This window comes from Verruconis gallopava (assembly GCF_000836295.1).
Source record: "Verruconis gallopava strain CBS 43764 unplaced genomic scaffold supercont1.13, whole genome shotgun sequence".
Taxonomy (NCBI): Eukaryota; Fungi; Ascomycota; class Dothideomycetes; order Venturiales; family Sympoventuriaceae; genus Verruconis; species Verruconis gallopava.
In genome coordinates, this window is record NW_015622149.1 from 164,153 (window position 1) to 184,632 (window position 20,480).

General features: G+C 51.6%; 7 protein-coding genes across 7 annotated transcripts; 4 read left to right on the forward strand and 3 right to left on the reverse strand.

Annotated features, from left to right (window-relative positions):
* The first annotated feature begins 268 nt into the window (after window positions 1-268).
* Window positions 269-2,572, forward strand: PV09_04538 (uncharacterized protein). Its single transcript, XM_016357899.1, has 2 exons — window positions 269-1,064; window positions 1,114-2,572. Exons 1-2 carry the CDS (start codon window positions 420-422, stop codon window positions 2,320-2,322), a joined length of 1,854 nt encoding a protein of 617 aa, XP_016214101.1. The 5' UTR covers window positions 269-419; the 3' UTR covers window positions 2,323-2,572.
* Window positions 2,573-2,649: 77 nt separating this feature from the next.
* PV09_04539 (uncharacterized protein) lies at window positions 2,650-4,938 on the forward strand. The gene is made up of 5 exons (XM_016357900.1): window positions 2,650-3,087; window positions 3,142-3,187; window positions 3,243-3,365; window positions 3,411-3,561; window positions 3,608-4,938. The coding sequence occupies exons 1-5, from the start codon at window positions 2,976-2,978 to the stop codon at window positions 4,832-4,834; spliced, it is 1,659 nt and encodes a 552-aa protein (XP_016214102.1). The 5' UTR covers window positions 2,650-2,975; the 3' UTR covers window positions 4,835-4,938.
* On the reverse strand, window positions 4,754-6,218 carry PV09_04540 (uncharacterized protein). The gene has a single exon (XM_016357901.1). It carries the CDS (start codon window positions 5,824-5,826, stop codon window positions 5,515-5,517), a length of 312 nt encoding a protein of 103 aa, XP_016214103.1. The 5' UTR covers window positions 5,827-6,218; the 3' UTR covers window positions 4,754-5,514.
* Window positions 6,219-6,358: 140 nt separating this feature from the next.
* PV09_04541 (uncharacterized protein) lies at window positions 6,359-10,053 on the forward strand. The gene is made up of 2 exons (XM_016357902.1): window positions 6,359-8,175; window positions 8,231-10,053. Exons 1-2 carry the CDS (start codon window positions 7,764-7,766, stop codon window positions 9,610-9,612), a joined length of 1,794 nt encoding a protein of 597 aa, XP_016214104.1. The 5' UTR covers window positions 6,359-7,763; the 3' UTR covers window positions 9,613-10,053.
* Window positions 10,054-12,044: 1,991 nt separating this feature from the next.
* Window positions 12,045-14,346, forward strand: PV09_04542 (uncharacterized protein). Its single transcript, XM_016357903.1, has 4 exons — window positions 12,045-12,467; window positions 12,529-12,632; window positions 12,690-13,771; window positions 13,823-14,346. The coding sequence occupies exons 1-4, from the start codon at window positions 12,425-12,427 to the stop codon at window positions 13,842-13,844; spliced, it is 1,251 nt and encodes a 416-aa protein (XP_016214105.1). The 5' UTR covers window positions 12,045-12,424; the 3' UTR covers window positions 13,845-14,346.
* Window positions 14,347-16,419: 2,073 nt separating this feature from the next.
* Window positions 16,420-17,569, reverse strand: PV09_04543 (methionine-R-sulfoxide reductase). The gene is made up of 2 exons (XM_016357904.1): window positions 17,023-17,569; window positions 16,420-16,945 (listed from the first exon to the last, which is right to left on the reverse strand). The coding sequence occupies exons 1-2, from the start codon at window positions 17,258-17,260 to the stop codon at window positions 16,557-16,559; spliced, it is 627 nt and encodes a 208-aa protein (XP_016214106.1). The 5' UTR covers window positions 17,261-17,569; the 3' UTR covers window positions 16,420-16,556.
* A 272-nt stretch (window positions 17,570-17,841) lies between these two features.
* Window positions 17,842-19,824, reverse strand: PV09_04544 (uncharacterized protein). Its single transcript, XM_016357905.1, has 2 exons — window positions 19,725-19,824; window positions 17,842-19,661 (listed from the first exon to the last, which is right to left on the reverse strand). Exon 2 carries the CDS (start codon window positions 19,584-19,586, stop codon window positions 18,084-18,086), a length of 1,503 nt encoding a protein of 500 aa, XP_016214107.1. The 5' UTR covers window positions 19,587-19,661; window positions 19,725-19,824; the 3' UTR covers window positions 17,842-18,083.
* Between the last annotated feature and the right edge of the window lie 656 nt (window positions 19,825-20,480).

Here is a 20,480-nt window from a genome sequence, read left to right on the forward strand (position 1 = left end):
GTACTGTCATGAGCCAGTTGTGGCTATTTCATCTAGAGCGAAGTCCGAATCCAACGAGTGCGTGGAGAGAGCGAATAATGTAATTTTTCGCCTCTGGACATCGGACCGGGACCGGAAACCATGACGCCAACTCTGCCCTCCGCCACAGACTATCCGCACCTTTTTGTACCGAAGCGCGCTTCACACAGATCATGACTGGCCAGAAACTGCGGCTCGTTCTGCAAGCGGCGGGCAGCCTGCAGCTGCTTTTCATCTTGTCGATAGAGACCAATATTCCTGTGCTCTTAACCATTCGGCGCGCCTGAAGCTAATCCGCGTTGTAAATCCCAATCTGGAATACACATAGGGCGCTCATGATACGCCAAATCCTTTCTGTCGCAGGTTCGCCAAATTTTTACCGAGTCCAATATCAGCTATAGATGCACGGGCAAAATGCTCACCCGGAGGCGGCCTCGCACAAAAGCGCAGACTCAGTTGGCAGTTTGATATCAACTACCTCAACGCTGCGGGATGATGGCGAGTCACCTCGCTGGACGGAGTCGTCTAAGGAGACTTCGTTAGATCAAATTAATGAACAAGACCCTCTTTTAATGCAAGACTCTTCAACCGTTCTACCTCCTGCTCCAGTCAACGAGGAAGAGCAGAGGCCGACCCAAGACAAGCATGTCAAGCCTAAAACAGCGAAATGGAAGGATTTACCGAAGAAAGACCAACTTGCTCTGCTCACCATAGCGAGACTGGCAGAACCTCTGACCCAGACCAGTCTGCAATCCTACATGTTCTACCAGTTGAAATCTTTCGATCCTTCACAACCAGATGACATGATATCGACTCAGGCAGGCATTCTCGGTGCAGCATTCACCGCTGCCCAGTTCATAACTGCTATCCCTTGGGGGCGAGCGTCGGACTCTGACATGTTCGGGCGAAAGGTAGTGATCATTATCGGTCTTCTAGGCACCATGGTATCTGCATTAGGGTTTGGTTTCTCGCGAAGCTTTGCCTCCGCGGTTCTGTTTCGGGTCATCGGTGGCGCATTGAACGGCAACGTGGGAGTCATGAGGACGGCATGTTCCAGTCGCTCACTATCGACACTCTGATGCTAACTACTACTAGATGATATCTGAAATTATCAAGGAGAAGAAGTATCAATCTCGAGCCTTCATGCTCTTGCCGATGACATTCAATATTGGTGTCATCATTGGCCCAATACTAGGTGGTATATTATCAGACCCTGTAACGCAGTATCCTAAACTTTTCGGCAAAGACTCTATCTTTGGTGGGAAGAGTGGCGTCTGGTGGATGGAGAAATGGCCGTATGCACTCCCAAACCTCGTCAGTGCACTTTTTTTGTTCAGTTCAGCCCTCATGTTGTGGCTAGGGCTGGATGAAACCCACGAGGTGGTCCGACATAGACTTGACCGCGGTCGACAGCTTGGTCGCTTTCTTGCAAGATTGATTCTTCGACGAAGACACGACACGACAATGTATACTTCTGTTCCGTTAACAGATGGGACCGAGACTCCAGATGAAGACGTTGAGTTACAGTCGCATGTGGAAGTCGAGCAAGAACAACTTAAGAAACGCAGGATACTGCCCCTACGGAGAATCTGGACAAAGAATGTAATCGTGACGTTATGTGCTCACGGATCTCTCGCATTCCATGTTGGCACGTTCAACGCTTTGTGGTTTATCTTCCTCAGCACGCCGCGATACGACCCGAAGCACCCTCAGCCCCCAGCATTGAAGCATCAATCCTTTCCAATTCATTTCAACGGTGGGCTGGCCTTATCGCCAGCACATATCGGTCTTGCTCTTTCCATCCTAGGTTCCATTGGGATTTGTCTTCAGCTTTTCATTTATCCCTCATGGTCAGGTAGGTTAGGCGTTGTCAGAAGCTATAGGTATAGCTTATTGTTGTTTCCAATATGCTACACATTGGCTCCATACTTGGCATTGCTGCCCTCGACCTCTCAGCCACCCCACGAAGCGACGGGTATCGTGCTCTGGGTAGGCATAATTACAGTCCTTACCATCCAAGTCATGGCTCGGACATTCGCTCTGCCCGGCACCACTATTCTCGTTAACAATAGCTGTCCGCATCCAAGTGTTCTTAGCACCTACCACGGAATCGCCCAAAGTATAAGTAGCGCAGTCCGCACAGTCGGCCCAGCGTCAATGAGCTGGTTGTACGGACGCGGGCTAGTATGGGGAGTCGTGGGCACTGGTTTTTGGGGTTTGGCCTGTGCGGCTATCATCAACAATTGCGTTGGAGCTTTCGTACGTGACTCGGATGGGCATGAGATCAAGCTTGAAGGAGAATGATAAAACGATACGATGCGATGAAATATATGAGGCACGTGGAAATAGAATGAAAAGTACGATTAACAATGCAAGGCCTTTTAACAAGTGAAAAGTCTAGATGAGAAAATAACTTGACTTTTCTTCGCAATGGGAAGCGAAGCAAACAAACAATGGAGCTAATACAGAAAAATCTTATTTGGCGAATGGGTAAAGCTTGATAAATTCAACGATTATCTTAGACAGCATAGCATAAGTTAGCATTCAACCGGGCGAAAAATCACGTGAAAAACCATTATGTAAGCATTTCGACATCGTGGAACATATTACACCCTCCCGATTCGGTATACGCTCACGACCCAGGTTTACAATTGTTTCGACGTTGCGACCCTACATACCGTGGCTCCAACACGCACAACCGTCGAGCTACTCTTCTGCTACGACCCAATTGAAACTCCAAGCCAAACGCTCGCTCTTCTACGCTCTGACGTAAAAGTAGATCTGATTGCCCTCTGACGTCGATACCTTACCAAGCTCAATACCTGAACGCCTGAACAGGCGACGTATTCAGCTACCGTGTTTGGTGCCTTAAATCCTTTCCTGCACCTTTGGTCACGTCGCATCCTCCGCTCCTTTCATACTCTCACACTGCAGCTCGGGTGGCAAAAAGGAACAGCATGTCGCGACGAGCGGTGCCAGAGAGCACGGCGGAGCGGAACCGGAATACGCTCAAACAACTGGTGAAGCTTGAAGCGAATAAGAGTTGCTGCGACTGCAAGAGGAACAAACGTACGGGTCACTTATGTTTCTCGCCTCGTAACTAGAGACTGACGCATGCTATAGACCCGAGGTGGGCTAGCTGGAATCTTGGTATATTTATTTGCATAAGGTGGGCAGCGGCATGGATTACCTGCTATCATCCATTCTGACGTGGTCTCTATCAGGTGCTCCGGTATACATCGTGGCATGGGAACACATATCAGCAGGGTTAAATCTGTGGATCTAGATTCATGGACCGACGAACAATTGCAGAGCATGCTTAAGTGGGGTAATGCAAGGGCAAACAAGTACGCAATCCCACGGCTGCGGAGACGACTTACTAACATGGATAGGTATTGGGAAGCAAAGCTCGCACCTGGTCACATACCTGCAGAAGCCAAAATCGAGAATTTCATCCGGACTAAGTACGAGTCTAAGCGCTGGGTAATGGACGGAGGAATGCCAGATCCATCAACACTAGATGTGGAGGGTGACGACGATGTTGTGAGTAGCAATAGACCGTACAGAAGCGCATAGCTGACGACACTAGCCTCTGAGCGTTGTACAGGAGAAAGCGAAAATTGAGCGATCTACATCACAAAGGGTCGCCTCTTCGAGTGGTAGTGCTGCTGCTATAACTGCCGCTCCACAGGCAGTGCGTCAAACACAGAATGTTGACTTGTTTGGCGACGAGCCTCCAGCGCGACCTAGCACCGGACCACCAGCAAGCGCCGCAGCTCCACCAAAAAGAACTCCGAAGCCAACACAGCCTGGTGACTCTCTACTTGGATTAGATTTTCTGTCGGGACCGACCGCCGCTCCCCCTGCAAGGCCGTCAAGTAACCCATCTCTGGCCGGTAATGCCACATCTAGGCCAGACCTTAAACAGTCAATCCTTTCCCTGTACGCTTCAAAACCTGCTGCGCCGCCTCAGCAACCTCAGCATGCTCCATCAAACTCTGGCTCTTTTGGTGCGCCATCCCCTCCTGGACAATCAGGTCTTGGTGGCATCAATGATGCATTCGCTAGTCTTAGTTTCTCTCAACCAACTCAACAATCGCAGAAGCCATCTCCTTTCGCAGGTCTTGATAGTGGTATGAAAAGTCCGCGATCTTCAGTTTCAAAGCCAGCAACTACCTCGTTTGGAGGTGGAGGCAGCTTTTTCGATACCCCTGCCTCGCCACCTCCACCACAAGCTAAGCCAGCGCATACAAACAAACAGCCTTCCTTTGGCGGGTTCGATGACTTCATATCATCACCAGCTCCGGCAAACAATGGGAATCCACCAGCCAAGAGCAATGACCTTTTCGATCTGATGAGTGGAGATTCAGGTTTCACGACATCCCAAGCTACCACATCCACATCACAGGCAACTGCAACAACACCATCTTATAACAACTCCGCATTCAATTTGTCAAGTCCAGCGCCTGCTGCACAGTCCACTCCGGTCCCAACTACCGCAAAGTCTCCGACCATTAATCTCGCATCCAATTTCGATGCTTGGGGCTCGTCCAATGCATGGAATGATGATAAGCCTACGACGTCCGTCACAACAACAAACGCCTCGGCTTCGGGCGACTTTGGTTGGGGCTCCTCCGCCTCCACCAGCTTCGGCCAAAGCAAAGCCACTCCTCAAGTCAGCGCTGATGAGGATTTTGGTGACTGGGGTCACGCATCGCCCGTAGCGACCACGACTACGAGTACGCAGTCCTTGTCAAAGCCATCTGGAGGCTTCAGTGCGAATACTGACGATCTGTTTTCGAACGTGTGGCAATAAGATGTCAATATGAATGTGCTGGAAGGTAGAGATTGTATGTAGCGTTCTCGCTTGCACAATATAGAAGAAAAATCGACGCTGTGCTTCTTTGTTCTCTAAGAATATCTCTGTAAACCTCGACTTGCATGGTCTAGCGGTTTCGCTTAGTATTCAGATTCGAAACTCAATACTCTCTTAACAACGAAGAGCAGTATAGCCAGTATCCGATATTCCCCCGCACGCATCGAGGAATGCACATCTCCCTGCCTTGATAGAGACACTGAACTCTACACTTGAGATTCATTCCGGGCTGATCGACCACATCGTGTTCAGACTAGTCGTCAAGCCCATCCTCTTCCTCGCCGATGCTCATTCGGCTTTCTGAGTCCCACTCTTCTGGTTCCCTTGCTCGATATCGAGGAAGAAAATGTACATTCTCAGTGGAAGTTGAGACGAGTATTCCTTCGGAATGTGGGTCGAATTGTTGAACGCTGTCGTCCGGCGATAGTAAGAAACTGCTTTGCTGTACACGCTTTGATGAGAAATCATGATGCCCGAAAACACCACTTGATGCAACTTCGACGCTCCGTCATGAACGGAGGCTCAAGGCCCAGGTGGGACGCTGTACTTGTACATAGTAACATGTGGCCGGCTAAAGACGACGTGCGAACCGGATTCCAGCTCTGCAATTCGCACGACGTCTACGACTTCCCGCCGCCAGAGAACAGCCAGCCGAGGACCCAGTACAGCACCAGGACGACGCCGACGATGATGGCGCTCAGTTTCAGAATGGCAACCTTGTTCCCGCTCTGGGCCATGCGAGTGAGCCTGCCGGCAGAGCCGCGCAGATTCTGGCCGAAGCTGGAGAAGGCATCGTTGTTTTGGTCGATGATGTCGTGATTGCGCGCCTGGTCGTAGATGTCGACCGTGACGCCGCGCAGAGCGGAGATTTTCTGGGAGAGGGAGGAGAGGGCGGCGTTGTTCTGGCTCTCGAGAGTGTACGGGTCGGACATGGCTATGGGTGTAGGACGTGGATGGTGGTGGATGGTGGTGATGGAGAAGAGCAGGCGGAGTCAGCCGGGCGGGTAGCGAAGACAGGCTAGGGACAGACGGACTCGCCCTAGGCGATCGAGGCGCAGGCCGAACTGGAGATGATAGAGCACTCAGCTGTCGGGTTGCCGATGGGATCGCCCGGCTTCACCGTTGCATGTGAGTTTGCCAAAGCGGACGCGCTAGTATGGTGCAGCCCGGAGGTTTTGCCAGCGCCCTTCTGGAAGGGCGGGAACACCGGGGAGAGGCTGACAAGAAGGTGTGGAGTGGCCGCGCCGTGTGAGCGATTGACGAACGCAAAACCTGGCGCTGCTTGCAAGTGTGTCGTGATTGTACAGAGGACGCGATGCTGGGCCGCGGCGACGAATGGCGGAGTCGGCCGTCTTCAGGCTCTGGGGAGACGTGAGAGGGTGGGCGACAACCAATCAGAGGGCGGCAAGACACCCAGCACGGCTCATTTGCAAGACGAGCAGAAATGACGTGCTCGAAGCTTTTCTTTCAACTTCATTTAATCGTTCAATATGCCTTCTACACTCTCAGAATGCTGGAGAATGTCGAATTTCGTTTCCTCCCGGTTTTTTTGCGACCCTTCTCGGTCGCTTATGGTGGAATCCTCAACGCCCGGCCACTGCAACCGCCCAGTGCTCGCTGAGCCCTTACCTGCTTTCGCTCTGGCCCCCCAGGATTGCTAAACACGCAAAGGCCTTGTGACAGGATGGACCAGAACCGCTCCCGTTTGACTATCATCATGGAATGCTATCGGAAGACGAGCGGAAGCATCTCCCTCCAGGACTTTACGGTCGGCCTAGTCGCAAAAGGGCAGGACTGAGGCGAGACGACGTCAAACGCGGACAGCGTCGGCTCCCTCACCGTCCGTTGTAGCACTACGCCGCAGAGTTGGCAGCCGTAGGCCCGTCCCGATAATGGAGAAAGCTTTGCGCAGCCGACGACGGACTCTCTTACGGAAGTGATAATCACGAGCATTCCTGCTTTGACACATGCATTCTTGCCATAGGTCACTCATGTGGATGGCGCTGGTTCGTTGGGAACCGTACAGCGGTGTGAGGAGTCATAAGGACAACAGACACATGGTCAGGCAGACCCACGACGAATGGTAAATCACCAAAGCCGCTGGCAACCGAATTATAGGCACTGCGCGGAGGAAGATCTTAGCTACAGCGCACACGCTAAATTGCGGAGCTTCGGTGTCACGCCAGGTCCGATTCAGCCCAACGACATCAACGGTCGCCAAGCAACTGTCCAAACCCAAACGCCTCTTCGCAACTATACATAGACCAAAAAAGACGTACAGAGAGGGTGATGCGAAGAGTTCCTCGTAGTGGATGAATCGTCTCAATACAGGTTAAACCCAGAGCGGGATTAGTCTCGGCTTGCGGCTGAACAACTGGGCTGCATCAAAGTCTCCATAGCCGAGAAAGTTAACTTGCCGCTACGAACGGCCCAATCACCGTACAGCTACGCATGCATGATTTGACGGCGCAGTGCATTATCGCTCTGCTTCCTCGCCCACACCGACGGCAATGCCCTTTGAAGTAGGCGCAAGTCTGGTTGAAGAGAGGAGCAGGTTCCGTGGCGCCATGCATTCGCTACACTCATAGCCAACGAGCTGGATCAGAACTTGGTCGTCCGTATCTCTACGCCGTTCGCCATATATATGCATCCCACCTGTGTGACGTGCCTGTTCCTGTTCATACTGTTGTGACACGCCGCAAACTCCTTACCTTTTCGACTCTTGTAAAGTTCACCTGACTACTGAACCATCTTCCAGTCTGATAAACAGACCAGATCGGCTTCACACTATCCTTTCTCCATTCTATACTCTCGCACTGTTTGCAATTCTGTTCTTGGATGTTCTGCACCGCTCTTTAGTCCCTAGATTATGGTTATGCTTGCGTCCACCTCTCCGCTCGTCCTCGAGCGACATCCTCATATTGCTGGACCAAAAGGTTCATCGACTCACTCCGTGAATACTCTGTACGATGAGAAGGCTCAATCAAACATCCATCTGAACTCTACAACTTCTAGCAGCACACTGTTCCAACCCGTTAAGATCCAAGCTGCAAAGCAAGAGGCTCCTCTTGCCAGAAGGGATGTTATTACACGTATCAAGAAGGCCCTTAAGGGCTCCAATGCCAAAGCCAAAGGATCACTCGATCCGGGTGTGCCCTACAAATTCTCGACTGCCTCCGCATCATCGTCCGTTATCTCCACAGATAATCTAAAGAACAAACTTGAAGGCTACAACATGAAAGTGGAAAAGCTCCGTTCCGTCGAATATCCAGACCTTAAGGGTAAGTAATCTTGCTGAATCCCCCTACAGAGGAAATATTAAGTCCATCATCGCAGGGCGTGCGTATCTAGATAATGCTGGTACTCAGCTCCCTGCCAAATCACTCGTTGATAAGTTCGCAAAAGATCTTGGGGCCCACATATATGGCAATCCACATACACACTCCCTGCCAGCACGCAACTCATCCTCCCGTGTCGCCACCGTTCGTAAACGGGCGCTCGAGTTCTTTCGTGCCAATGCAGATGACTACGACCTTGTCTTTGTAGCTAATGCCTCAGCAGCCATCAAACTTGTTGGCGAGTCCATCAAAGATTACGTTGACTCGATGAATGATGAGCGTAAAGGGATGAATGCATCGAAGTTCTGGTATGGCTATCACAAGGACGCACACAACAGTCTCATCGGCACAAGAGAATTAACGAAGGCAAATTCACACTGTTTCAAAGACGATGATGAGGTTGAGCAGTGGATTCAAGGCTTGTCACAGGAAGCAACTACCTCATCCGATGGTTCTGACTCTGCCATTGTCAGTCTCTTTGCGTACCCAGGGCAGTCGAATATGACAGGCCGTCGGCTACCGCTTCGCTGGCTGAAGGACATCAAGACAAGATCTTCGAACGTATTCACCCTTCTTGACGCCGCTGCACTGGCTACAACCAAGCAGATTAACGTCGACGAATGGCAACCAGATTTCATGGCAATTTCGTTCTACAAAATTTTTGGCTTTCCGGATCTTGGTGGCCTTCTCATCCGTAAATCGGCGGCGCATCTCTTTAGTAAGAAGAAGTATTTTGCTGGCGGTACTGTCGATGGCGTTACGGTTCTGGAGAAGCCGTTCATGGTTCGCAGGACGCCGCTCAATGAGCAACTAGAGGAGGGCACGCTACCCTTTCACAACATCATCGCGCTTGATCACGCGCTAGATGTGCATCGAAAGCTCTTTACGAATATGGACACAATCTCGTCACACGTGGCGGCATTGACAGGCTACTGTTACGCCCAGCTTCGCACACTCAAACACAAAACCGAACAACCGCTCTGCGAGATATACTCAACTTCGTCAATAGGAGATCCCAGCACCCACGGTGGTACTATCTCCTTCAACGTGTATCGAAGCGACGGGTCCAAAGTCGGCTACCGCTCTGTTGAACAAGCTGCTGATAAAGCTAACCTATACGTCCGCTCGGGCGCTATGTGCAACCCCGGCGGCATGGCCACTCATTTGGGATGGAGCCCCGAGGAACTTGAGAATGTCTTCAAAGCAGGTATGCGATGCAGCAAACCCATCGAGGTTTGGCAAGGGAAATGGACCGGTGTCGTGAGAGTCAGCTTCGGTGCCAACAGTACAAGGAGCGATGTGGATATGCTCATTGACTTCTTGAAGAGGGTGTATGTTAACGGAGCCGACGGACATCCTCCGGTTGCTGCCGCTTCGTAGTTGCTCGTCTATTCTGTTGGTAAGGATATGGAATATGGATGTCGCCCTTCCTTGGCTTTTACGGCGGTATTTTTTTTGGCTTTTCGTTTGTTTGCTGCTGGTTATTTCTTCTGTCTAATCAAGGTGCACGTCACCACAGCTGCTTCATCACCCCAACTGATTTTGTATCATTACGCACCCACGGCGCTCAGATTTTTTTTGTCCGTTTTGGGATCCGGATTAGATCCTGCTCATGACCATGTTTTGGAGGCGCCACAAAATGTCTACCTTGGTATCTGTCTTGCCTCTTTGATTGAAGGAGGAGCTGGATCACAAGATCCCAACTTAATTTATCTATAACGCGGGAGTCAAGGCTAAAATTGAGAAGTTATATTTCAAGGCTCCAGAACCTTCGAGTTTAATATCTTACGAAGCCAATTGTCCTGAAATACAAGTCTCCTGTATGCTGCGTTCTCTTTTCTTGGAAACTTCGTCTCTTGGGTACATGTTTACACGGAGTAGAGGAGATCTTTTGAGAGCACGACGTGACAACATGTGCAAGACACTAATAATAATGCCTCATCCTGTATCGTTTTGGGATTTGCGTGCCAAGAAGAATAAACCTTGCCGAGGTCAGAGGCTCGTATTATCGAGCCCGCTAGACTTTGGGGCTGAAGTACTAGAGGCTGCATATGTAGTACAAGTAGAGATTGCGGCAACGATGAGCCAATGGCCAGTGACCAAGCTTTTCATCCTGCAGGATAAGGGCAACACAAGGGAATCGCTTGCATGATCTGCTTCTCCTGGACTCGTAGAGAGATTTCTTTATTCTGGGAGTGGTGCGCAGAATATTTCCGCCCACGGTCGCAGGCTGTAGATCTATCCGTACGATAGACGGGCCTTCTCGTCCCACATTCAATCCTCCCAGCGACAGCAAAAGCACGTTCGTTCTCTGAATCGCTACGCCACGTTCTACACGGGTTCGTTTGAGATGTTGAATCGATCTAGTGCGACTATGATTTTGGAACATGTTCTGATCCTTGGTGAACCAAGCATCGTAGATGTGAATCCTTTGGCAGTAGATATTTTCAGACGGTCATTCAAACCTAGGGGTTCCTCATGACCTAGCCATACTGGGCGCATCCAGAGGATTCCTTTTGTACGACTCATACCAGCAGTTCGTACGTGTGCGACGGGGATGCATTGGTTCAATAACTGCAGGAGGGAACTATGTCATCTCATGACCAAAAATTGCTGCGGCACTAGTGAAGGCGAAAGCTCAAAAATGACGGCCGCACAGTCCTACATCTCGAAGGAACAGAAACCCACATGAGCTATGTTGTTACAGCTATTTGGCATGCTACAGGCTGGCACATCACCTTTCAGCTGCTCGCTAGGCTTTGAATCCAGAACACGAAGATGAACAATCTAACCGTTCTGTGACTTAGCGTCGACGAACACTAAAACGACATGGTTGAAGTTCTCGGAAATAATGCAAGATGCTCGTTACCCTCGTCACGGCGTCTTTTCTGGAGAGAGTGTGTGGCTACGGCTAAAAGCCCTTAACTGCTTCGATACGAACGTGGCGCTAGCCTCCCTGCGTGCCGTGGAGATTTGTTCGGCTCGTTTATGGTCTAAATAGCTTATATAAGTATATGCGTCTTCGGGAGAGAACTGTGATGCTAGCCGTGTCCGCATATCTCCGTTTGGTTGCCTAGAATCCAACCGGGCGCTCTTCGTGCCTTTGTCGTGGAGACTGGCAAAGAGTGTGACGCACATGTTGAATTGGCTGCGCGGCCTGAAATATACGTTCCAACTTCACGTCTCCTTCCAAAGGGCCGCAACATGGATCTCGCGCTTGTAATACTCTTGGGAGCGCTTGGGTCTTGTTGCCTGGCCTTTGAAATTCATTGCTAGCACCGCGACGTCTGGGCATAAGAAGGACCTGAAAACGACGTGGCGAGAACGGCTCTGCAAACCCGCCTGAGAGTGTAGATGCAACACCGAGAATTAGCAGAGAAATTAAGCTAAGCAATACTAAGATATTCCTGTCGCCTTGCCAAAGTTTTGTGGGCGGAAAAGGCTGAGGTAAAGAGGACTGAGTTTACTTGTTGACCAACGCTGAACTGCAGGCAATATGACACCGTTGTTCTATCGTGTACATATATGACGTGACCAGTTAGCTTCCGTTCGAACACTCGATCCGAGCCTCCTGGAGCAGACTGAACGGGGAGACATCGCTAGTTAATCCGGACGCAAGAAGATGTGCAAAAGGCCCAGCTTTGCAATCAGCTGGCCGGCGCCGCCCAGTGTTCGACACATAAGATTTGGGAAGAAGCCGCCTTTCACCCAGCTTGGGCTGATTCTTCACAGCGGCGCCGATGACGTAGCCAGACGTTGCCAAAAAGCATCAGGCGGTGGCGACGGCTGCGCAATCCCCCAGACATCGGCAACGCGTGCCTGAGATGCCGTTCGCGAACGAAAGCAGGGTGCGAACCGCACCTCTGAGCTGGCCCGACAGCTGTAAGACGAGAGGTGAATCAGCGGAGGCGGCGCCCAGCACGCGACGTCGTTCGTCATGGGCTCAGCCTTGGTAATGTCGAGTTGCGCTGCGCCACGATTTTTCTGGTCACCCCGCCATCACCCGGAGCTGCGCAAGGGCACGCTTTTGCTCTTACTCCTACCAGACTCTCCCTCGTCCATTTTTCCTACCATTCAGATCATCAGCCTCGCCGAGTCGATAACCGTCTCGTCCTCTGCTTCCGGTCCCTCTCTTCTGATCGCTTTAACTTGATCTGGGTCTGCCGCACGTGTTTGACAGAAGGTCGTCACGATGCCGTTTTCCATAAACAATCCGCTGCCTAGCAGCATGAAGAGTTCGTTTCGCCTGCCGGCAAACCTCTCGCTTCCCGCCCCTCTGCTGACTTGTTTGGACAGGCGAATGTCGCAAAGCAGGCAAGATTCTGGCTTCGTTCATCGATCCCAACCAAGCCTTCGGGCCCGACAAGATCATTCCTCCTGAAATCCTAAGCCGCGCAAAGGTACCCTCTTGCCTGTGTTCTCCACACATACAACACAGAGACTAAACAAACGTGAAGGGTCTGGCTGTCCTAACAGTGTTTAAAGCTGGCTTCCTTGGCTCTGGTCGTTTTGGCTCCGGCGTCGTCGTCGCCCGTCTTGCGGACGGCTCGTGGTCAGCGCCGTCGGCCATTGGAACGGTTGGCGGCGGCTTTGGCGGACAAATCGGTTTCGAACTTACAGACTTCGTCTTCATCCTGAACGACGCAAGCGCTGTCAAGACATTTGCACAGGCAGGATCAATCACGCTGGGTGGTAATGTCTCTATCGCCGCCGGCCCCGTAGGTCGAAACGCGGAAGCCGCGGGTGCTGCAAGTTTGAAGAGTGTCAGCGGTATCTTTGCCTATAGCAAGACCAAGGGTCTGTTCGCTGGTGTCTCGCTGGAAGGCAGCGTTCTCATTGAAAGAAGAGACGCCAATGAGAAGATGTACAACAGACGAGTCACCGCCAATGCCCTACTCAGCGGACAGGTTCCTGTGCCCCCAGCAGCGGATCCTCTGATGCGAGTACTAAATTCAAGAGTGTTTTCTGGCTTCGGAGGCGGCGATGCAATCTACAACGACATTCCAGTATACGAGGACACACACGACGACGATATATGGCAAGGAAGACGTGGAGCAGGCATGGGCGAAGGTCAACCAAGTGCAAATCTACAGTCACCGCGCTCTCCTACAGGTGGTGGATATGGACGGAACGACGATTACGAGTACCGCGATCGGCCGCAACGATCGTCAACTTGGCAGGACGATGTATACGATCGGGGAGACGTTCACGGCGTGTCACGCTCCAACACGTATAGCTCCCGCGCCAATCCAAACGAGACGTTCGACTCGCTTGCCTCCCGTGGACGCTCCAGCACCGGTTTCGACAGCAACTACAGCGACAAGTCTCGACCAAGTCGTCCGACGGCTCCCAAGCCCAACTTTGTGACGAAGAAGGATCTTGCCTCAAATCAGGCTATTGCGAAGTTCACTTTTGAGGGAGAGCAGGACGGCGATTTGAGCTTTAAGAAGGGTGATATAATCACTATCGTGAAGAGGACGGAGAACGCAACCGATTGGTGGACCGGCAGGATAGGAAATAGGGAAGGCATCTTTCCAAGGTACGCACGCGCCTAACCTCTTTATTTTTGCTTATGCTGACTTACCTTTAGCAACTACGTCGAGACTGTATGAACCTCGGTGATTCAATGCGGAGCCGGGAAATTGAAAGCGCGCTCTTGGGTCAAATCGTTGACGGCAGAAAGGGGTGCCAGTATTTCTTTCGCTAACAGAGCCCTTTTTGACCTTTCCTCCCCCTCGTTCGGCATTTGTGCTATCAACAAGAACATACAGGTGCTGAATTCGGATTTGGGAATTTAGGGACATAGCACGGCGTTCAGGGGAATGCGTTTCATATACAAACATGCGCGCGTCGTCGAATCTAAACTTGCGAATCATTCTTATCTAGCCACAAGCCCTCGGGGTTGAATTTCAATGCTTATGGCAAAATTCCGTACACCGTTTACTACGACATTTCCCATCTTCATCCGACTTCTTTCTCGGTGTAGACCCGGAAAGCTTCCTCTCGTTGATCTGTACTTTTCTCGAAAGCGCTTTCTTAGAAATGAAATCATGGAACGTTCGTTTGCTGATACAAATTTAAGGCAAAGACAGCTTTATCTCCTTCATCGGTAATAGAAGGTAATGAGCCAACTGCTTGACCATGTCGCGCAAATGATGGTGTTTCAAGTCGCTGTCGCTGCATAGAATCTCTCCTGTGCCGCCTTCTGGATAACGATGTAAAAAGGCGGGATTAATTGTGATGTTAATCGCTTCCAAATCGTGTCCAGAAGGAATTCTCACGATGTTGTTATCCTCTTTACAGAGATACCCCAAGACGTTCTTGCACAGACTGCCGCTAGTGATTGAATCAAATCCCAAACGTCCGTCGAAAACATTTGAGAGAGCAAGTACGCGAACTTGATTGATCCCGAAAGAAAGATTTCTTTGTTTAGCAATCCGCTTCCGACAAGGAGACGTTGGTTATTGCGAAGAGTATCAGATCTACCAAGGGCCATATCGCATGACAGGAAGGAGAGCGTCCAAAGAGGCTCTCTTCTTCACGCAGTGCCTAGCTAGGGTAAAGACGACGCAAAACACTGGTTCCTAAGCTATCCAAGGTGGCCAGTAGGATGGAGTGAGAATGCCGTGCCACCTTCGGTCTGGAGCTGGCCAAGCTTTCGGAAAGGAAAGTTACGCAGCGGTACGATCAAGCGGGAGGACAAAGAGAGAACACAAACCATTAAAAAAAAAAAAAAAAAAAAAAAAAAAAAAACTCTCTACTCGGCACAACTCTTTTCGTTCATTTTGACGGTTCATTTTCATTTCGTTCAAAGATTTCTATCTCGGCGCTGAAAGTATTCTCATACACGTGTAGCTATTTCCAGCGTCCCGATTCGTGGTCGTAGCTCATCTTTTCTCTGTTTGGATATCCCGTACGACTCCGCGCAATTATGATCCTCCCGAACTGTCCGTGAATGTAAAGCAGGTGCGAAAGGGGGAAAAAGAAATGATTAGAAAGGACCCAACGCCTTGGCCATGCAGTAGTATATGCAACGATGCGTATGTACGAAACAGCGACCCGCCTCGAGAGCGGGGGGAGGGCGAAGGAAACAACGTGACCGAAATCTTCCTCGTTCCTTCATTATTCCTTTTGTTTATCTCTTCCTTTTTTTTTTCTGGCTCGAGGCCTTCAGCCAGCCGCGCTGCTGACTTCGGATTCTGTGTCTCCTCTCCGCGCTACGCTCATGCGATCTTGGAGCACGAAGATTAAGTAGCCGACGACGGCGATGACGATGAAGAGGATGAGGATAATGAGGAAGATGGCGATGTTCTCCTTCATGATCGCGATGCGAAGAGGTTGTGATGTGACGAGGCGAGGTGAGACGTGATGCTTGCAAAGGCTCCGGGCGTACGTCGGCGACGTATAGCTTGTACACCTCGACTTTCACGTTGGTGTCGGGGGATTAACGTTGTCGAAGTGTGACGGCTGCTCTCTCTTTCAAGAGCACGTGCAAGCGGAGATTTCAATGGCCTGGAGCTATAGATCTGGAGCGAGCAGCTTGCAGGATGTCTGGTGAGACGGTCAGCATCCGTTGCAAACACTGCAGACCTCGTTGGTCATCGTCGTCGCTAACATACCTTTTGAGTGGGATTGGTTCGTGCCTCTATGTCTCCTCTGGCGGACAGTCAATTCCAGGAAATAACACGGTCAATGAGGCAAATCGAAGCCCGTGGCAGCGTGGCGGCTCTTTTGGAGGATGCGCAGGTGAATAGCAAAGAAGATTCACCTGTAGGCAAAGACGTCGGCATCTTAAACATTTATTGCTGGCCCAGCCCGTGCGTTGTCATGGAGGGGCTGGATCCCCGACCTCGTGGCTGGGTAACCACGGCCCGTGCGTCGCTGCGGCGGGATGGCCCGCCCTGGCATGTCTCTCCACCAAAAGTGCCCGTCACTGCATCCTGCCATTGGCTGGGCGTGTCGAACAAATCCGGGAAAAAGCGCAGAGAGAGGAAGAGGCTCTACGTTGTCGAGAGCTAATGCAGGTACGGCTGCTCCTGGATTCCATTACCGGACTCCTTGGAAACCCTGAACGAGCTCCGTGCGGGCGACAAAGCTGGGAGGCTGGGAGCGCAGGCCACGAGCGGTCACTAGGTGGAAGCGTGAAACTTTTTGGGCGGAGTCCGTCAAGGGAAAAAAAAAAAAAAACAAAAAGAAAAGACAAGAACTCTCAGCTTGTCCCATTGAGCATCATGAACACTTGTCAGAATTATCATTCATCAACGTAGGTTTTCTCAAGCTGTCCCGAAGCCCCCCACGACTTTGTGCAATGGTCCTTTCTATCGTCAAACCTTTGCCGCGCCCTCGTCGGCCTTTGATGCCATCTTGTCATCCTCGCTGAACTTCAGAGACACGCTGTTGACACAGTGCCTCTCGTCCGTCGGCGTCGGGAAGCCCTCGCCCTTGAATACGTGTCCCAGATGCCCTCCGCAGTTCGAACATACGATCTCCGTCCTCACCATGCCGAGCGTCCTGTCCTCGTGCCTCGTCACGGCGCCCGGAACCGTGTCAAAGAATGCAGGCCACCCGCATCCCGACTTGAACTTCTGGTCCGCTCTGTAGAGGGGCGCGTTGCACGCCGCGCAGCAGTACACGCCTTTCTCGGGGTAGTGCTTGTCGTATTCGCCGGTGAAGGGGGCCTCCGTGCCCTTTCCACGGATCACGCGGAACTGCTCTGCAGAGGTCAAACAAAAACTGTCAGTCGAACGGGTCTGCGGACAGATTGTAAAGCCGGGGAAGGTTGTCACATGCCTGGAGAAAGCACAGTCCTGTAGTATTCGTCGCCCTTGTCGCCGGGGTAGGACATGTTTCTGGACGAAGCAGAGCTGGAGAAGAGGTTGAAGAGTCCAAAGGGCATAGAAGACTTGAGCACAGCGGTTCGGCTTGCGTGTATAGCGGTGCGGTGAGAAGCCGGACGGGACCTGGCAGATGCAGCAGCTGTGAAGATGCAGATGTTGCGAACGATGTGCGCAAAGGGCTGGACACGCATGAAGATATATGCGGCGACGGTATCAGGGGATAAGAGGCTTGGTCGCTGTGCTGGTCTGTTATTTGGAAGCGTATTTGAGTTTTGCGTCTCGGTTATGTCTCAAAAGTACGGGGCGTTAGCTTAGAGAGGTGCGAGGTCAGTTACATCATCATCAAAGCGCCCAGGGCCAAAAAGGCCTCTTGCACCCCGAGTGGCAACCACAAGCACCTCGAAAACGTCAACGGTGGGCTCCAAGAGTGTGCAAAGACACAAGCACAAATGCAGCACACCCCCCGTTCGTGACTAGGTGGGCGCAAACAGTCATCTCCGTCTTCGCCTGCTTCCAAATCGCGCTCGGTTCGAGACCTTGTCGGGAGCAGCACAGCCTTCGCATTGCAGAACTCCACGCTTGCGGCTGAGTGGATTTAGCACCCTGGCAAAGAAATCAAGCCTCACGACAGCGCATCGCTTTTCAAGTATTAGGAATCAAGGTGAAAAGCGATATGGTACGGAGAGAAGAGTGAAGCAGCGCAGCTTGTACTGTTTTGTAGAGAGATGTGATACCTTGCTGAAGATAGGAGCCCCCAAGACGGGACCTCGAATCATGATCTCGGATGCAAGAACCGGAATTCGTCTGCCTGTCAATGAGCCTGCTGGATGCGTGTTGCAGTAAGCAGCCTTGACTGAGACTGCCCAAGATGAAGGTAGATGTCATCATAGCTCGCATATCGATGGAGGTGACAAATGCTTCCGGCATCCTCTTGTCGAGACTGAAATGCATCATTCAACATTCGTGGGGCTACAAAGCTTCACATATGTACAGAATTTTTCAAGCTCCCGAATACTAGTACTCCATGGCCTCTTCAAACAATCCCCTCAGCTGCTCCCTCTCCACTTCGACGTTCGTCTCGTCCAGTGCCGGTGCCAACATAAGCACTCTCTTCTGAGGCAACGTTCCCTCCACGAGATCATCGATATGATCGTGCGTGAATCCCAATGCCTTCAATCCCCTCGGCTGGTCGCCTAACTTGATCAAAAATTCGGCCAATGCCTCGCTAAGCACTTCTCCAGCGCTCTCCTTCTTGACATTGCTCACGTCGACGCCAAACGCTTCCGCGGCCGCAAGATGCCGTTCTGGATTCGAAGCGCCGGTAAACTTGAACACAGCAGGTGCTGTGACAGCAACGGAGACACCATGTGGAATGATATCGGTGGGAACCTCATACCCAGGATGCTTATAGCCTGGGTTCTGCCCCGAGATCGGATAGCTCATGCCGTGACATAGATGAACGCCAGCATTGCCGAAGCCGACGCCTGCTAGCGTCGCAGCGAGCAGCATCTGGCTCTGGGCCTCGAAGTCATCGGGATCTCTGACGGCGCGGGGGAGATATTCTACGGTGGATCGAAGAGCCTGCAGCGAGAAGATGTCGGAAATTGGATTTGCGCCTTGGTATGCAGGCCGCAAGATCGGATTTGAGGGACGTGGAGTGCGCTCGTTGTACGGGATTGCAGTCCAGGATTCCAGACTGTGACACAGCACGTCAAGACCAGACGACGCATGAACGGCAGATGGCATCGTCCTCGTGTTCATCGGATCGCATATTCCCAACGTCGGCTTCAAGGCTCGATGGGCCACGCCCGTCTTCGCCCTCTTGGACACCAGATCGAAAATGGCCGTCCCAGTCGTCTCCGAGCCCGTTCCCGCGGTCGTCGGGATGGCGATGAGCGGCTTCAGTTTCTTCGTGATTGGCAGACCCTTGCCCAGCGGCGCGTTCACGAAGTCCAGGAAGTCAGCCTCCGGGAAGCATGTGTACAGGTTCATGAGCTTGGCCGTGTCGATCACACTGCCCCCTCCTACGGCGAGGAAAAGGTCCGGCTGGTATGGCTTCGCGACCTCGATTGCTTCTTTGACGCTGGAATCCTTGGGCTCGACGCGCACGTTCGAATAAACCTGGAAATCGATTCCTTCGGCATCCAGAGCCTCCCTCACCTGTTTCATGGCCGTGAGCTTGTCAACGTTTGCGTCCGTGACGACCATGACCCTTTTTGCGCCCAGATTCGTACAATCCATGCCCACTTCCTTCGTCGATCCTGGCCCAAAGCGTATACTTGACGCTGCCATCTCAAAGGCATACTCCTTTTGCTGTGAGCTGTCAATTGGCGTGGCTAGCGACCGAGATATCTGCCTGGGAGAGATCTTGCGGCTCGTCATAGACATGGGTGAAGGTGAGTTGTGGTGGCCCGGATTGCTGTGGCACGGACATGAGGGTGGGTGTGCTTGCAATGTACGAAGCAAGTTGACTGCGCGAGCAGCCTTTGTAGGCGCTACCCGTATAAGAGGAGGCATTTTATGTGTCCTATTTTCATTCAATTGACAGCCGAGTCCCTAGGCCGGTCAGATGTAGATCTTTCGAGCACTCGACTATTTACAATGGTCAGTCTCAAAGCCCAGAGGGAGAGCATGGTGCGTAGTTATGAAACATACTGACTTTGCCAATGCACTCAGATCTGGGGATTTTAGAGCTAAGGGCAGCAAGAAGGCTCCAGTGAAATGAAGGGGAGTTTCGGCCATGTTGGTGCCGAGCAGACTAAGGCCATGTGGGCACTCCGGCGGCGGCGTGAGCAATGGTCACGATCTTTGCGGGGTCGGCGGAGAAGTTCCGCATTGCGGCTTGTCCTGCCGAAAGTCGCTCTCATGTACCACAACTACAACTAAGCGGCATCGTATTGAGATCTCCAGCACACGCGGAGGACACTGCAGCTGCCATGCTGGAATGGATCTCTTGAAGAGGCTCGATCCTGCTTGCTCGCACAGTGCCATAGTCCATCTAAATCCTGACAAGCGGATGCATCTTCGAACTGAAAATGCTAACCTAGTACTTGTCACGCAACCCCACTGGACTCGACCATTTACTATGCTTTGCGGCCTGTAATGGTTTCCAACGACCATGTGGCGAGACTTCCTTGGGACATCGACGCTATGTCGAGAATACGTGATTTAGAGGTGTGCCAGCTTCCGAGCGCAGCATCTTCTTTCTACAAGCCAGGGAAGTCGAACAATTTCGGGTCATCTCTTTATCATGATTACTCTTATATTTCTTGAGGGTGATGCACTCGGTAATAAGAGGACGTTTCTTCTGAGTCCCATCAGAATCACCCAGCGCTGTTGTATAATTGCGTTGGCGATAATAGATCTGCTTATTAGCCCAGTTGCAAACATATCGCATATTCTACTTCTATT

Bases quoted from the DNA above. Each gene is read 5' to 3' on its own strand.
- PV09_04538 (XM_016357899.1), top strand. From the start codon at position 420: ATGCACGGGCAAAATGCTCACCCGGAGGCGGCCTCGCACAAAAGCGCA. The intron at 1,065-1,113 runs GCATGTTCCAGT...AACTACTACTAG, and splicing joins ACGTGGGAGTCATGAGGACG to ATGATATCTGAAATTATCAA.
- PV09_04539 (XM_016357900.1), top strand. From the start codon at position 2,976: ATGTCGCGACGAGCGGTGCCAGAGAGCACGGCGGAGCGGAACCGGAAT. The intron at 3,088-3,141 runs GTACGGGTCACT...CGCATGCTATAG, and splicing joins CGACTGCAAGAGGAACAAAC to ACCCGAGGTGGGCTAGCTGG. The intron at 3,366-3,410 runs GTACGCAATCCC...TAACATGGATAG, and splicing joins GGTAATGCAAGGGCAAACAA to GTATTGGGAAGCAAAGCTCG.
- PV09_04540 (XM_016357901.1), bottom strand. From the start codon at position 5,826: ATGTCCGACCCGTACACTCTCGAGAGCCAGAACAACGCCGCCCTCTCC.
- PV09_04541 (XM_016357902.1), top strand. From the start codon at position 7,764: ATGGTTATGCTTGCGTCCACCTCTCCGCTCGTCCTCGAGCGACATCCT. The intron at 8,176-8,230 runs GTAAGTAATCTT...CCATCATCGCAG, and splicing joins CGAATATCCAGACCTTAAGG to GGCGTGCGTATCTAGATAAT.
- PV09_04542 (XM_016357903.1), top strand. From the start codon at position 12,425: ATGCCGTTTTCCATAAACAATCCGCTGCCTAGCAGCATGAAGA. The intron at 12,633-12,689 runs GTACCCTCTTGC...ACAAACGTGAAG, and splicing joins AAATCCTAAGCCGCGCAAAG to GGTCTGGCTGTCCTAACAGT. The intron at 13,772-13,822 runs GTACGCACGCGC...ACTTACCTTTAG, and splicing joins AGGGAAGGCATCTTTCCAAG to CAACTACGTCGAGACTGTAT.
- PV09_04543 (XM_016357904.1), bottom strand. From the start codon at position 17,260: ATGCGTGTCCAGCCCTTTGCGCACATCGTTCGCAACATCTGCATCTTC. The intron at 16,946-17,022 runs GCATGTGACAAC...TGACCTCTGCAG, and splicing joins CAGGACTGTGCTTTCTCCAG to AGCAGTTCCGCGTGATCCGT.
- PV09_04544 (XM_016357905.1), bottom strand. From the start codon at position 19,586: ATGCCTCCTCTTATACGGGTAGCGCCTACAAAGGCTGCTCGCGCAGTC.